The 13,060-nt window shown below is 43.9% G+C and overlaps 1 protein-coding gene across 12 annotated transcripts in view; it reads left to right on the forward strand.

Annotated features, from left to right (window-relative positions):
* Positions 1-12,559, forward strand: part of TACC1 (transforming acidic coiled-coil containing protein 1) — a 95,777-nt gene extending 83,218 nt beyond the window's left edge. For all 12 annotated transcript variants that reach the window (XM_073218969.1, XM_073218967.1, XM_073218966.1 and 9 more), the window contains 6 exons: positions 471-547; positions 1,861-1,904; positions 3,097-3,257; positions 4,049-4,155; positions 6,788-6,908; positions 7,859-12,559. In XM_073218969.1, coding sequence (XP_073075070.1) covers positions 471-547; positions 1,861-1,904; positions 3,097-3,257; positions 4,049-4,155; positions 6,788-6,908; positions 7,859-7,927 — 579 coding nt within the window. In that variant the 3' untranslated portion in view covers positions 7,928-12,559. The remainder of the gene's footprint in view (positions 1-470; positions 548-1,860; positions 1,905-3,096; positions 3,258-4,048; positions 4,156-6,787; positions 6,909-7,858) is intronic.
* Positions 12,560-13,060: the final 501 nt, after the last annotated feature.

The following is a 13,060-nucleotide window of genomic DNA, read 5'->3' on the forward strand; positions in this document are numbered from 1 at the left end:
ACATCTCCACAGACAGAGGATGTGCTGGTCTTGCCAGCTTGTGACGCTCTGAGTTTGTGGCAGTTTTCATTTATCAGCCCACATAAAGTTGGTGCTGTGGTGTGTCCTGTGGTTAAAGTGAGTCTCTGCCAGACAAATGGCTCTGTTTTTGGTGTCCTGCCCCAGTCAGGGTTCTGGGCCTCTGGCTAAAAGCCAGACCCTGGACCAAGGTGGAATTTCCAGAGATGGTGATTCTCACTTAGAAGCTGGGGAGATGTCCTGCTCGCCTGTACCCTGGTGATGCAGTCCGTGTCCTGTGCAGCTGGAGAGCACATTTTTCCAGACACTGGGGCACTCTTGCATAGATGAGGAGGCCTTGTGTTCCTGGCGGAGGCTGAGTGTCTCAGGAAGGACCTGGTTTTGTGTTGCTTTCAGTCTCTCCTCTTGTGTATTACTTAGACATAACCCCCGCCCATCTCTATTATACTCAGATAATCACTAAAGAGATTGAAGCAAATGAATGGAAGAAAAAATATGAAGAAACCCGACAGGAAGTCTTGGAGATGAGGTTAGACTGGAGGTTTGGGGAGGTCTGGATACCTTTATGCATTACTATAATTAATGCCAATGAAGTGATGAAAGTATTATCTTAACACAGAACTGCTGAGTTAAAACCTTGATCTATATTTAATGTCATTTCATGAATATTGCTGAGACCAGTTATTATATTCCAATACTGTAGCTTATTTTGGGTTCAGAACATTACAACATAAGCAGAACCCACATCGTTCTTATCTTTTGAAGTGCTGTAAATTTGTGCAAAAATATCCATTTGAAATACAGAGCAGTAAGATTTCTTGCTATTCAGTTATGAAGACGCTTTAATTCATAACACTTTCCTAAAATTAATTATTTGTGGTAGCTTCAAATTTCATAACCACCAAATAGATTATAAAAAGTATATTAACAGGAAACAAAATTGATTGACTTACAATTGAAATTTTTTTATTTTTTCTGCTCACTGTAGAAAGGAGTTAGGAGCTATGAAAAAACTAAAGATGGCATCAAAAAAGAGAGAAAACACATAAATAATTGACACACTGTACAGTCAGTGCTTGAATGATTAAGAAATGTCTGTTACGGCTCTCACTCATGGCTCCTGTGTCATTTGTTTCATTTGTTTGAGCATCTGCTGGGTGGAAGACCCTGGGCTGGGTGTGGTGGGGAGGAAGGGACAGCCTTCAGAGCTTACAGTGGCCAACGTGAGAAACCCGGGGGCAGTGTCAAAGGGATGGGCACCCCGCGGAGGAGTGAGGGAGCCATCATTTCTCACTAAGAGTCACTGGACAGGGTCAGGAAAATACTGCACTTTGCTCAAAGAACGGTTGAGACAACAGGGTGATCTTTGAAGTCTTTGAATAACCCAAAATACATTCGGAGTTGGGATAGTAAAATAAAACTTGTAACCATCTCAGAAGGGATGGACCACTTGAAGGGTGGATCCGGGCCAGGAAAGCCTGAACCCATATCTGACCTCTGAGGAAGGGCTCCAAGAAGGTCATTAACTTACTTTGTAAAAGATTGATTTGTCTAAACAGAATTCATCTCTTGCCTTGAGGTCATTCACATAGGTGCAAAAAAGAAGTAAAGCAGTTCGTATAAATAGGTGGTTATGAAATTTGAACCTTCTTGATTAAACATAAAATCTTAAGAAAAACCTTTTGAATGTTAATAAATCTTAAGTTAATGTAGAAAAAAAAGTCCCATAACAGATAAATGGGTTATGTGAATTTGTTGGTAAAAGTAAGGATGATTAATTGGGGCAGCATTTCTCCAACTTCTGTGGTCTGAAGATTCTCTTCTGACTTTTCTTTTTTTTAGGAAAATTGTGGCTGAATATGAAAAGACCATTGCCCAAATGATCGGTAAGGACATTTTTTCCCAGGGTCGGAGCCATAGGAGGTAAAGGTGATTTTCAAGTCAGAATACAAACTTCAGTTTGTCTGTCACTTAGATTACTTGCAGTGGTGATGTTCTATAAAGTGGCCACAAACACTGAATTATTGAACACTGAGCCCCTGGTCCAAGGGAGAATAGAGGATTGGGTTCCTGCAGGCCCCACGTCACATCTCTCTTGTCAGTCCGTAACTCTGTCGACTGTGCTGGGGCTCAGGCCCGAGCGAGGCTCACCTGACATGTCTTCTCCGTGGGACGCAGCACGTCCTTCTTGCACTTAGGAGCCCAGACAGCACCTTAGCACCACACTTGGGGGCCATTTTAAACAGCAAAGTCACCACCAGAAAGCACAAAAACTGGGAAGAAAATGGCTCTAAATAGACTGCAACAAGTATGAAGCAAGGAGACAGCGTCACCTTGTTAAACCTCAGCTGAGCGCGTCACGTCAGGTGGCTCAATTTTTGCCACAGGAATGCACCATCCACATGGATTTGGGGTTACAACTACGTTTTAGCAAGTAGGTGAATTCACAAATACAAAGTCAGTGGATACTGAGGACCGACTGTGCTTGGGTTCATTTCAAAGGAGAGCAAACGAGTTCTGTGGGGAGCCCTCCACCTGGGACCCAGTGTGTGGACGGCCTGGCCCAGCATCAGCTCTCCCTGGTGGGGTCTCTGTTCCACTGCACGTGCCCCAGTGTACGTGTACTTTACCTGTATCAGTCCCTTTGGTGCCTTTAGAAAACGGCCGCGGTTGATGCCCCCACATTGAATTTAGAACCTCTTGAAGCCAGTGTTGTAACGCCAGCTGCTGACCTGCAAGTCGGGTCCTTCTGCAGAGCTCTGGCACGACGTCGTCTGCTGTGCCCATCACCTGATGCCTCCCCAGCCTGGGGCTCTGCCAGCTCTTCCTCCACAGGGAGTCCCCTAATGGGTGGCTGCGCAGCCCCCACCCAGTCCTCCTGGGCCCCTGCTCAAGTGTCCCTTCTGGGAGAGGCCACTCTGTGAAGCAGGAGCCCCGAGCCGTTTACCCTGCTTGGTTTTCCCCTGTCACTTGCCCCATATGTCTCCCCCACTGGGGTGTTAGCCCTTGAGAGAGGGAGCTTTCTGCTCAGCTCACAGAGGGCAGCTGTTCGCCATTACTTTTGATTGTGATTCACAGAAGATGAACAGAGGACAAGTATGACCTCTCAGAAAAGCTTCCAGCAGCTGACCATGGAGAAGGAGCAGGCCCTGGCCGACCTTAATTCTGTGGAAAGGTCCCTCTCTGATCTCTTCAGGAGATACGAGAACCTGAAAGGTGTTCTGGAAGGGTTCAAGAAGGTAGCATGTCCTTTTCCTTCTGTCTCCTTGGTGTGTTTTCTTGGTAACGGATCTTCAAACATAGATGCCAGAGATAGCCTTTCATAGGTGCACAGGACCCTGCCGGCTTTGTGTCCTCTGTTCCTGTGAAACTGGAATTTTTTTCCCCTTTCTTTCTTTCTGTAGTTGTCCAGGCATCTCACCTACTGGGTGGTGCGTCTCAGTCATTCATCTCCTGGGTCAGGCCACCAAATCCCAGACACAACCAGAGTGTGTTGTGGACTAAGAACAGTTGAACCCTCAGACCTGAGGGAGTTCTAGAATGTTCTTTCTGATAATACATCATTTTATATTTAGGAAAAGGAAAAGGGCCTTTATTTACAACACTGAACAGTTCAGGATGTATATCCTAGAAAAAGTGTAATGTTTCAAATGTAGGCACACCATCAATAAGACATTTATAGCAGTGAACACCCTTATTTTCATATTAAAATATGAACGAGAGTGGGCAGTTTTATATAAAATGGGAATTAGATTGCCATTTTGAATAACTGCCTCCTAAAGTAGGTATATCCGTGTAACTGAACCTCACTGCATGATCTGAAAATTAATACATGGGGAAATTATCTAGAATTTCTTCAGTGAGAATTATCCTGTGCCCATTTCAAATTACCATGGGATATAATTTAAAGGCATTTGAATTAATTAGGTTTTCTCACTTTGAAAAAAATCAAAACTCTGATACATGGTATGTTACTCAGGGAAGAAAACCAAAATCATCTATTTTATTTTTAATTATTACTTTGGACCAGAATGAAGAAGCTTTGAAAAAATGTGCTCAGGATTACTTAGCCAGAGTTAAACAAGAGGAACAGCGATATCAGGCCCTGAAAATCCACGCGGAGGAAAAACTAGACAAGTAAGAAATCCGTTTTGCAACTCCAGGTTGCATTTCTCTCTCACTCACTCTCTCTCTCTCTCTCTCTCTCTCTCTCTCTCTCTCTCTCTCTCTCTCTCTCTCTCTCTCTCTCTGTGTGTGTGTGTGTGCGCGCGCGCGCGCGTGCTGTGTAACTTTTTGAATAGGGAGAGGCTTCACATGGTTCAACATAAAGAATAAAAAGATACATAGTCTCTCCCCTCCCACTCCACCCCCAGCTCAGTTCCACCTCTTTCCAGGTTGTTTAGTTTCTTTAATCCTTAGAGTTGTGCTTTTCTCCTTTCCCCTACCCCACAAACTTTATTGTGATGATATAATTGACACATAACATTGTGTAAATTTAAAGGCAGCGCTGTGTTGCTTTGGTACATTTATGTCTCACCGGGACAGTTTTAGCAGCCCCTCCACCCACAGCACATACCATTTTTTTAATGTAGAGAGAATCTCCTTTTTTATACAGGTGATGGCATACCTGGCTTTTTTCATTTGACACTATAGTTTGGCAGTCTTGCCTATCAATCCATGAACAGCCTCCCTATCTTTTTTAACAGCCTTTGGTGTTCTGTTCTTGGAATGTAGCATTTATTTAACCAGTCCCCTCATGTTGGACATTAGGTTATTTAAAATCTTATGTGACGCACGCAGTGGCTGCAATAAGTAGCCTTGTATGATTATTCAGTTGGCACTTTGTGGATTACCTATGTGTTAGAAAAGGGAAATGCTGGGCCAAAGAATATGTGAATTTATAATTCTGGTAATAAATTGCTCTCACTTGACTATCAACTCTCATCCCTTCACAACATATCAGCATCTCTTTTTCCTACAGCTTTGCCAACAGATCAGATTTTTGGTTTTCTACAAATCCAGTAGAGGAAAGCTGGTATTTCAGTTTAAGGTTTTTTTGTTTGGGTATTTTTTTAAGCAAACAACAGCATTGTATTTTATTCAGTGTAGTTTTGATTCATGTTTGTATTATGAGTGAAATTGAACATATTTTAGCAACCATCTATATAGATAATTTGAAAGCCTGTTCTTTGCTGGTTTCCTGTTGTCAGTTTATGTATTTTATATATAAATACATTATTTTTTATTTTTGTATTATTTAAAGATGCCAGCCCTTTGGATGTGAGTTGTAACTATTTCCAGTTTGTCTTTTGTCTGCCAGTGTTTTTTGATATGCAGAAATTTATTTTTATATAGTGAAATTTACCATTCATTTCTTTTACAGCTTCAGTATTTCCAGTTATAGTAACAATGGTCTTCCCCCATGCTGAATATAAATATTCTCATGTTTTCCTTCTAGTATTTTCATGGCCTGGTTTTTTAAATTGTTAAATCCACACATTTGGAATTTACCCTGGGGAATGGTATAAAGGATGCATTCAACTTTTATTTTTTAGCTAAAAAGTAATACATATTTGTACGTGTTGCTATCTTCCTGTTTGTAAAGCCTTTTAAGTTACCCCCTCCCATTCCCACTCCCAGAAGTGCTGATATTATCTATTATGTATCCTCTAGTCTTCTCATTGTGCCTTTATAAATACTATCCCCAAATGGCTTTGGACTTTTTTTTAAATAGTATTGGAGTCATATGATGCAAGTTTCCTTTTATTTGATACATGTACACACACACACACACACACACACACATATGTACTTGATACACTTATATGCTATGTAGGCTTAGTGGTACATCGTGGCCATTTCCACGTCAGAATGTAATCATTTTATCAGGTGGCCGGACTGCCCCGCTCTGGGGGTGGGGGTGGGGCCGCCCATCCTCCGGGGGTGGGCGCTTCAGCTCACGCTTCCTCCCACGCAGACAGTGCTGCTGTGACCCCACCGTTACACCGTTACACCGTTACACCAAGCAGGAGCCTTTCTGTGACTTGACCACTAATTGCTAGGTCAGAGGGTAGACATTTTAAATTGTTAGTGACCGCATCACACTTTGCAAAAATGGTGCAGGTGCTCATTCTGCCGTCGCTTGTGAGCCTCTCTGCTTCCTTGCATCTTGGCCAACATGGGCCAAGGTCATCCTTGTTTATTTTGGCCAATCTGATAAAATTTTAAAGCTTATCATATTAGCACACCTGATGGCTAGTGAGTTTTCAGCATCCTTTCATCAGTTAACTGTCTCGTTATCAACTGATATCCATGGTTTTAAAAAATTTCCTTTTGCATCTCATTAAAAGGCCACTTTTAGGTCTGTTCACAGACATGAGTGGTTCGTGTCCTGACTCTTTAGCTGTGAAAATCCCAGAAATGATGCCACTGCTGTTGTAGTGGATTAGACAAACTGATTGTTTCAGGAGCTGTCACATGATTACATTTTCTGGAGACATAGGAATTTTGAAGGACACTGTGGCCTTTGAGATTAATTCCACAGTGGGTCTGCACCGTGGAAATTTGCTCAGCAGTTGTGTGTAAACTGAACTTGTATAAATTAAAATTAAATTATTTAGGTCGCTGGTTGCTGTTTTTTGCCTTACCATGAAGTCAGTCCTGCTAGGTCTGTTCACAAATGTCAGTGGTTACGGTCCTGACCCTCTACCCTTGTCTAATGACTGACTTTGTGTTTTTTGCCCCTGTACAAACAAAACACAAAAAACAGAGCCAATGAGGAGATTGCTCAGGTTCGAACAAAAGCAAAGGCCGAGAGTGCAGCCCTCCACGCTGGACTCCGGAAAGAGCAGATGAGGGTGGAGTCCCTGGAACGGGCCCTGCAGCAGAAGGTACGGGGGCAGCCCCGGCGGCGGCTTACTTACCAGGTCCAGACCACAGCAGGCCTTGCTCTCTTGCCCAGGCACTTCAGGGCAGCTCCTCGGGAACTGGTTCAGGTGGAGACGAGCAAGGCAAACCATGGACTCCGGGCACATCCGGGAGCCGACCCCAGGCAGGCTGCAGAGGGGAAGGGGCAGTAACCGGGGCCGGGGCCCACCGCTCCTTATGCTCTCGGGCCGCCCGGCTTGCTTTCTCTGTGCGTGTTCAGTGCTATAGGAAGCCATCCTCCCCCTTCATGGCAGTTTTATGTTTGCAAAGTCTGGCAGCGTATTTGGTCGTCGCGCCTGGGAGGGGCTCCTGGCATCCAGTGGGCAGAGGCCAGAAGTGCTGCAAACTTCCTCCAGCAGACAGGACAGCCCCAGTAAAGCCTGGCCTGGCCCAGATGGTGCCGTGGTTGAGAAACTCTGCTGTAGATAAATAAAAATCAGTGATAACAACACTCCCCGTTTCTTGCTAGTCACCGATCCGTAGGCGTCATTTCTCTATGCCTCTGTGTGTCTCTTAGCATGTCTCCCATTCTGTACTCGTGCTGTGGCATCCACTCGGCTGGGGCAGGGCCTTTACTCTGAGGCTCTGATAACCCCTAAGACAGCATTTGCTGGGATCCTCAGCCTCCAGAATCCCAGGTCTCTGGAGATGCTGATGGACTGAGTGAGGCCCAGACATTTGTGTTTTTAACAAGCCCCAATGATTCCTATCAAGGAAATTTGAGAGCTAAGAGGTTCGTGGACAGGCCGCAGAGGGCCGCTGACCACCCTCACCCCCTACTCAGTTTAAAGGGTCTCTGATGTAGAAAAGTTAGGAGCCACTGAATGAGTAGTCCCAGTCTGGGACTACTGCGCTGTAAGTGCCTGTATCCAGGGCACAGAGTGGCTGCCTAATCATACCGTTTGTCTTTCAGAACCAAGAAATTGAAGAACTGACAAAAATCTGTGATGAGCTGATTGCCAAGCTGGGAAAGACCGACTGAGTTCTCCACATGCGCTCAGCAGATCTGCGTTTGGCTGCTTCTCTTGTGACCATAGTTATCTTGCCTTATCCAGGAGTAATTGCCCCTTTGCAGAGAAAAAAAGAAAAACTTAAAAAAGCACACGCCTACTGCTGCCTGTCCGCTTTGCTGCCGTGGACGGTCAGGAGGAGCCCTGGAGTGCAGCACGGTGGGGGAAGTGGCATCCGAGAGGCCCGGTCTTTGCCCAGCCCCCTGCGAGCTGGGTTTGTGATCCCTCCATCTATAGTTTGTTCTAATGTTATCTTTACTTTTCTAAATGTGTGAAATTCGTGATTTTGTGGCTCCTATTTGGAATCATTTGCCTACCACCAGTCTTAATTTTTTTTTTTTTTGGTGACCTATTTATTTCACCTTAATTTTCAGGATTAGAGGTTTTATTTGAGGAGATAATTTGACTTACTGTTATTTGCAGTTTATGAACAAGAAGGGATTCTGAGTAACCATTTACACACACACACACACACACACACACACACACACACACATACACACACACATTTACATATGCTGCTGGTTTTTCCCTGAAGCATAGTGGAATAAGAACTCTACAGATGAGCATATTTCTGTAAATGTAAGACCTGATTTTGAAATAGAGGCCTGGCTCTTTGTGCCAGCTTCAGAATTCAGGGGACGGAAGATGCAATGATGCCAGGTCTCACCTCGCGTCCTGTCGGCCTGCTGTTTGCACCCTCCTGGGCCTCCTCCTCCCTCAGATCTGGGTTCTGGTGAGTCTGCTCTGGAGCCATTTGGTCTCCTCTGCTTCCATTTGTTGCTACAAAATCAATGTTTACTTTTTATTATCTTTTGTTTTTATTTGAAATACACAAAGAAAGTCTGCTTGTAAAAGGTTTAGATCGTCTTAATCAAAAGGTAACCGTAACCCCAGTAGCAATTATAAAGTGAAGAAACAGGTTTTGTTTACAAATGTGATGCATTGTTCTGCAGATTTTTTTTAAAGGCAAAAAATCCTTTTAAAGTTAAGATAGTAGAATTTTTAACAAAATGGGCAGTAAAAGATCATGTGAGCCACTCCAAAAGTCAGCACATTTTGAATATTTTTAAACAGAGACCATTTGAGTCCTGGAGGAGGGGTGCGCAGGGGGCAATTCATGCGCACAGAACTAAATCCCTCAGCTCTTCCTGGACTCAGTTCAGCATGGTGGGGCCACTAGCCCCACAGGGGAAGTTTTCCTTGAAATGCTAGTGAGTTCCTTCCCATTCTATAGGCCAAACCAAATCCACGTAAGGGTTTTAAGCACCCCTCTGTCTTAATCGTTCACCCTGAAAGTCTTCACAGTGGTTTGCACTATATTCAGTGCATGTTTAGTTTTCGTACTTTCCTTGTAAAACTCTTGCATGATCCAACTTCAGCAATGAATTGTGCCTAGTGGAGAACTTCTATAGATCTTTAAAAATGAATTTTTCTTTATCAATATACTATTCACAGGGGTGCAATCTTTAGCCCCAGGGTGGTCAATGATGTCTTTTAAAGCCAGAAGTCACGTTTTACCAATATGCATTTATCATAATTGGTGCTTAGGCTGTATTTTAAGGCCTATTGTCTTAACATTTTGTAAAAAAAGAACAACAGGAATGCTCTGTGGTTGGAGAAGTGACTTGACAATCATTTGGGCTTTGGAAGTGGTCACTGAGGCCTGCTCATTGTGAGGGCTGTGCCCTGGTTGCGCTGTGTCCGTGGAGTACTGGTGTGTCCGGGTGGTACCTGGGTCCCTTCCAGATCCATTCTGCTACTGGGGATGTTAACTTTGCATTTACAGAAAAATATTGCTAAACCTTTTTGCTGCTGGGCTGTGGTGACATCCATGTTTACTTGTTTTATATTGATCTGTTTGACGCATGAAAGCTTATAGTGGTCTCCATTATAAATCCATAGCCCTCTCTTGAGGCTCCTCATGTATTAAAAGCAGCTCTGTGTTAAAACTGAGGTGACGACAATCCTTCCCTAGCGCACTGGTAGAAGAGACCCCTGAAAAACCGGACCCTGCTGAATGCAGTTTCTAATGAGGAATGCAGACTGGCCTGTGTGAAGGAACGTCCGTTTGCCCCGGGCCTCCCAGCCTTAACTGTCACAGGGAAACGTGCTTTCTTCTAATTTAATGATGGATACTCTCAACAAAAATAAAAATACAGCTTTTACAAACTGGCCAATCAAGAGAATATGCTGGGTGAAATGAAGAATGTTTATTTTTCTTTAAAAATAAGTCCCCCAAAATCTTTTAAAGATCTAGAGAGTAAGAATATAGCTTTGCTTCACAGTGCACGAAGGCCGGGTTGCTTGTTCGTTAGGCAATAATAAACCCTGTCAGAGAAGTGAAGAGGGGGATGAAGTGAGGCTGCAGCCCGGGTGGTGGTTTGGGAACCTGGGGTGATCGTGTAGAGACTCTGTCTGGGTCCAGGGCCATGGCTTCAGGTTTTCACTTCACCAAGCTGTAGATAGATGGTCTACCTAAAAGCATTTTAATTGGAGAATTTAACGTAGGACAGGCTGAACATTTTGTCACTCGGTTGGCTGGTCAGTTACAGTCAGACCTCCCAAGACTTACTGTATTTGGAGAAGCTCCTGGAAGCCAGTGACCCGCCCAAACCTTTTGTTCTGTAAAACTGTTCTGGAAATCCTGAGAAGCCTCATTTTCTCACATGGTCTTAGCTTCTTCAGACCAGCCCAAATTAGGAAGTGCAGAAGCACATGATGCTGAGAAGCTCTGAGGACCTGGCCACCTTCCAGAACGATAGGGAATCTAAGGGGAAGTTTGCGCTTCGTGTCGGAAGACAGCCCACATTGGATTTTCTTTCCAGCCAGTTCCCCTTTCTACCTGCCCCACACCTTGTGCAGTGCCCACGCCAGTGCTCCGGTGTTTATTGGACAGTCCTTCATGAAGGGGCACTGTTCATAAATGGGGAGCACACGCTGCCCCAGGTGTTCCTGGGCTGACTAGCAGCAGCCAGAATGGAGCACTCATTTTAAATAAAGGCAACAGAGGGCCTAGTGGTGGCTCTAAAGCTCAAAGTGGAGTTTGTAAAGAGCAGGCACTGTAAAGTCTTATGTACACTAGTTAGAATGATTCAGCACGTCCTTTTTTTAGTAGCGTAGAAGCTGGAAAGCTCCCTTTTTATTTCCTTTTGGTTTTTCCCTATAGTTGGTAGGCATCTCGTGAATTGCACACCACCGCTGTCTCTTCTCTGTAGTTTTGTGACCTCATGAGCTCACTCTTGCACTCGGGTTTCCTGCTACTTGTTGGGAAGAGAGAAACTAGGTGTTGAAAGATGAAATGATTTAGGCAGAGGAATTTAAAGTAAAGATGTATATATTCTGAAGAATTTAAAAGATGGCAGATTATTATGTACTTATTAAAGAACAAATACAGTCTGGGAATCCCAGAATATCAAGCCAAAGGTCTAAGAAGTCACCTTTTTCAAAGATTTTAAGAAAGAGGTATTGTGTGGAGACTTCTGTCCAAAAGGGTTTAACTGGCCTCTGAATCCTGGTTATTTTAAAAAAGCAGTTTCTCTCTCAAACCGTGAATCTCCCATAGAGTAAAGGTGATGGGAGTGACAGATGAGACCCTCCTCTCTAAGGCTCTCCTCTGGAAGGTGATGTAAACGGCAGCATTTCCAGTGAAGACCTGCCCCCGCCAGTGCCAGAGCTGGCATTCTGGAGACTAAAGATTGCACTTTTCATAGTTCTTTGTCCAAAGGCAACCCCATTTCTGTGCCTCTCACTGTCAGCATGCAGTTAGATTTGGACAAACACGATTCCTAAGGAATGACTTTCTTAACTGCAGTATGGTTACCGCTGTTCCATATATATACATATTCTGGTTATAGTTCTAATACAGAGATGTCGGCGTGCGATGCTGGCCCGTGGCAGTCCGTTAAACACTTTAACTCATTTGGAGGGGGACTGGCATGGAGCTGAGGTGTGGCCTGGACCTTCCCTGTATTGATCCCTCATTTTAGAACTGTGAGGATGCCACGTGCCTCCCCTCTGCCTTTTAGTGGCGTCTCACATATACTCCAAAGTACTTCCTGGTCACGCTGGTCACTGACAGCCTGTATTTAGGCGCCATTTTCATGTGGACATATGAAAACCTGAACTCTGACCCCCTCTCCCGGCAGTGCAGACAGGGCGGTCCTTCAGTCACCACACCCACAGCCCCAGCCTCGTCCTCACCAGGTGGGACAGGATCCAGGCATTCCTTTTAAATCTCAGAGGTAGCAGTAAACTTCTCAGTGTTGCTGTTAGCAAGTGTATGTTTGCCAATAGATACCATTTGTACTGACGTGCCAATAAGTTAAATGTTCCTTGCACATCTGCCTCCACTGTCCCCACAGGCGCCATGAAGTGTGTGAGGAGCCTCCCATCAGGAGGACTGAAGGCTGCATTGACTACTGTCAGGATTGTGTTGTGTGGAAAATCATCTACATAAATTTTATATGCATAGTAATTGCCCTTTTATATGTCAAGTAAATATTTGTAAGAGTTATACTCACACAAATGAAATTATTATAATGATTACTAATATATTTTTTCCATGTTTCATTGCCTGAATAAAAAACTGTTTACTGCTCTTAGATCTGGGTGTATGTATGTTTTCTTCTTCCCCTGGTTATATGTTGTTTCAGCCCCAAGTGTGGACAGTTATAACAGCTTTGCTTTTAGGAGCTCTGTATTTCAGTCTAAAAGTAGAGTTGACATTTTCACTATACTCATTTTGTGAGATTTATGCATTTGGTTGGGTGTGTAATTAAAAACAAAACAAACAAACTCAGACCTCACCATATAAACTTCCATGCCTTTGCATCTGTGCAAACAGAGTTTTTAATTGAGTGCCTCTTGGTTTTGCTGAGAGACTGCTTGTCTGGCCTGGCATTTTTTCAAGTCCTAAGAACCTAGGTCACCACAAGCTTTCTGACTCACTGAAGGATACAGGATAGGCTGCAACTGTGTAAACACTGCAGAATGTTTTATGTTTCCTCAAGGTTAGCATCAGAAAAACCTTTCTCAGTTCTGGCCAGGCCAACTCTCTCCATTGGGGCAGGAAATTTTGAGAGTTTTATTACAGGAAAAGAAAT

The sequence above is a fragment of the Manis javanica genome, chromosome 12, assembly GCF_040802235.1.
Source record: "Manis javanica isolate MJ-LG chromosome 12, MJ_LKY, whole genome shotgun sequence".
Taxonomy (NCBI): Eukaryota; Metazoa; Chordata; class Mammalia; order Pholidota; family Manidae; genus Manis; species Manis javanica.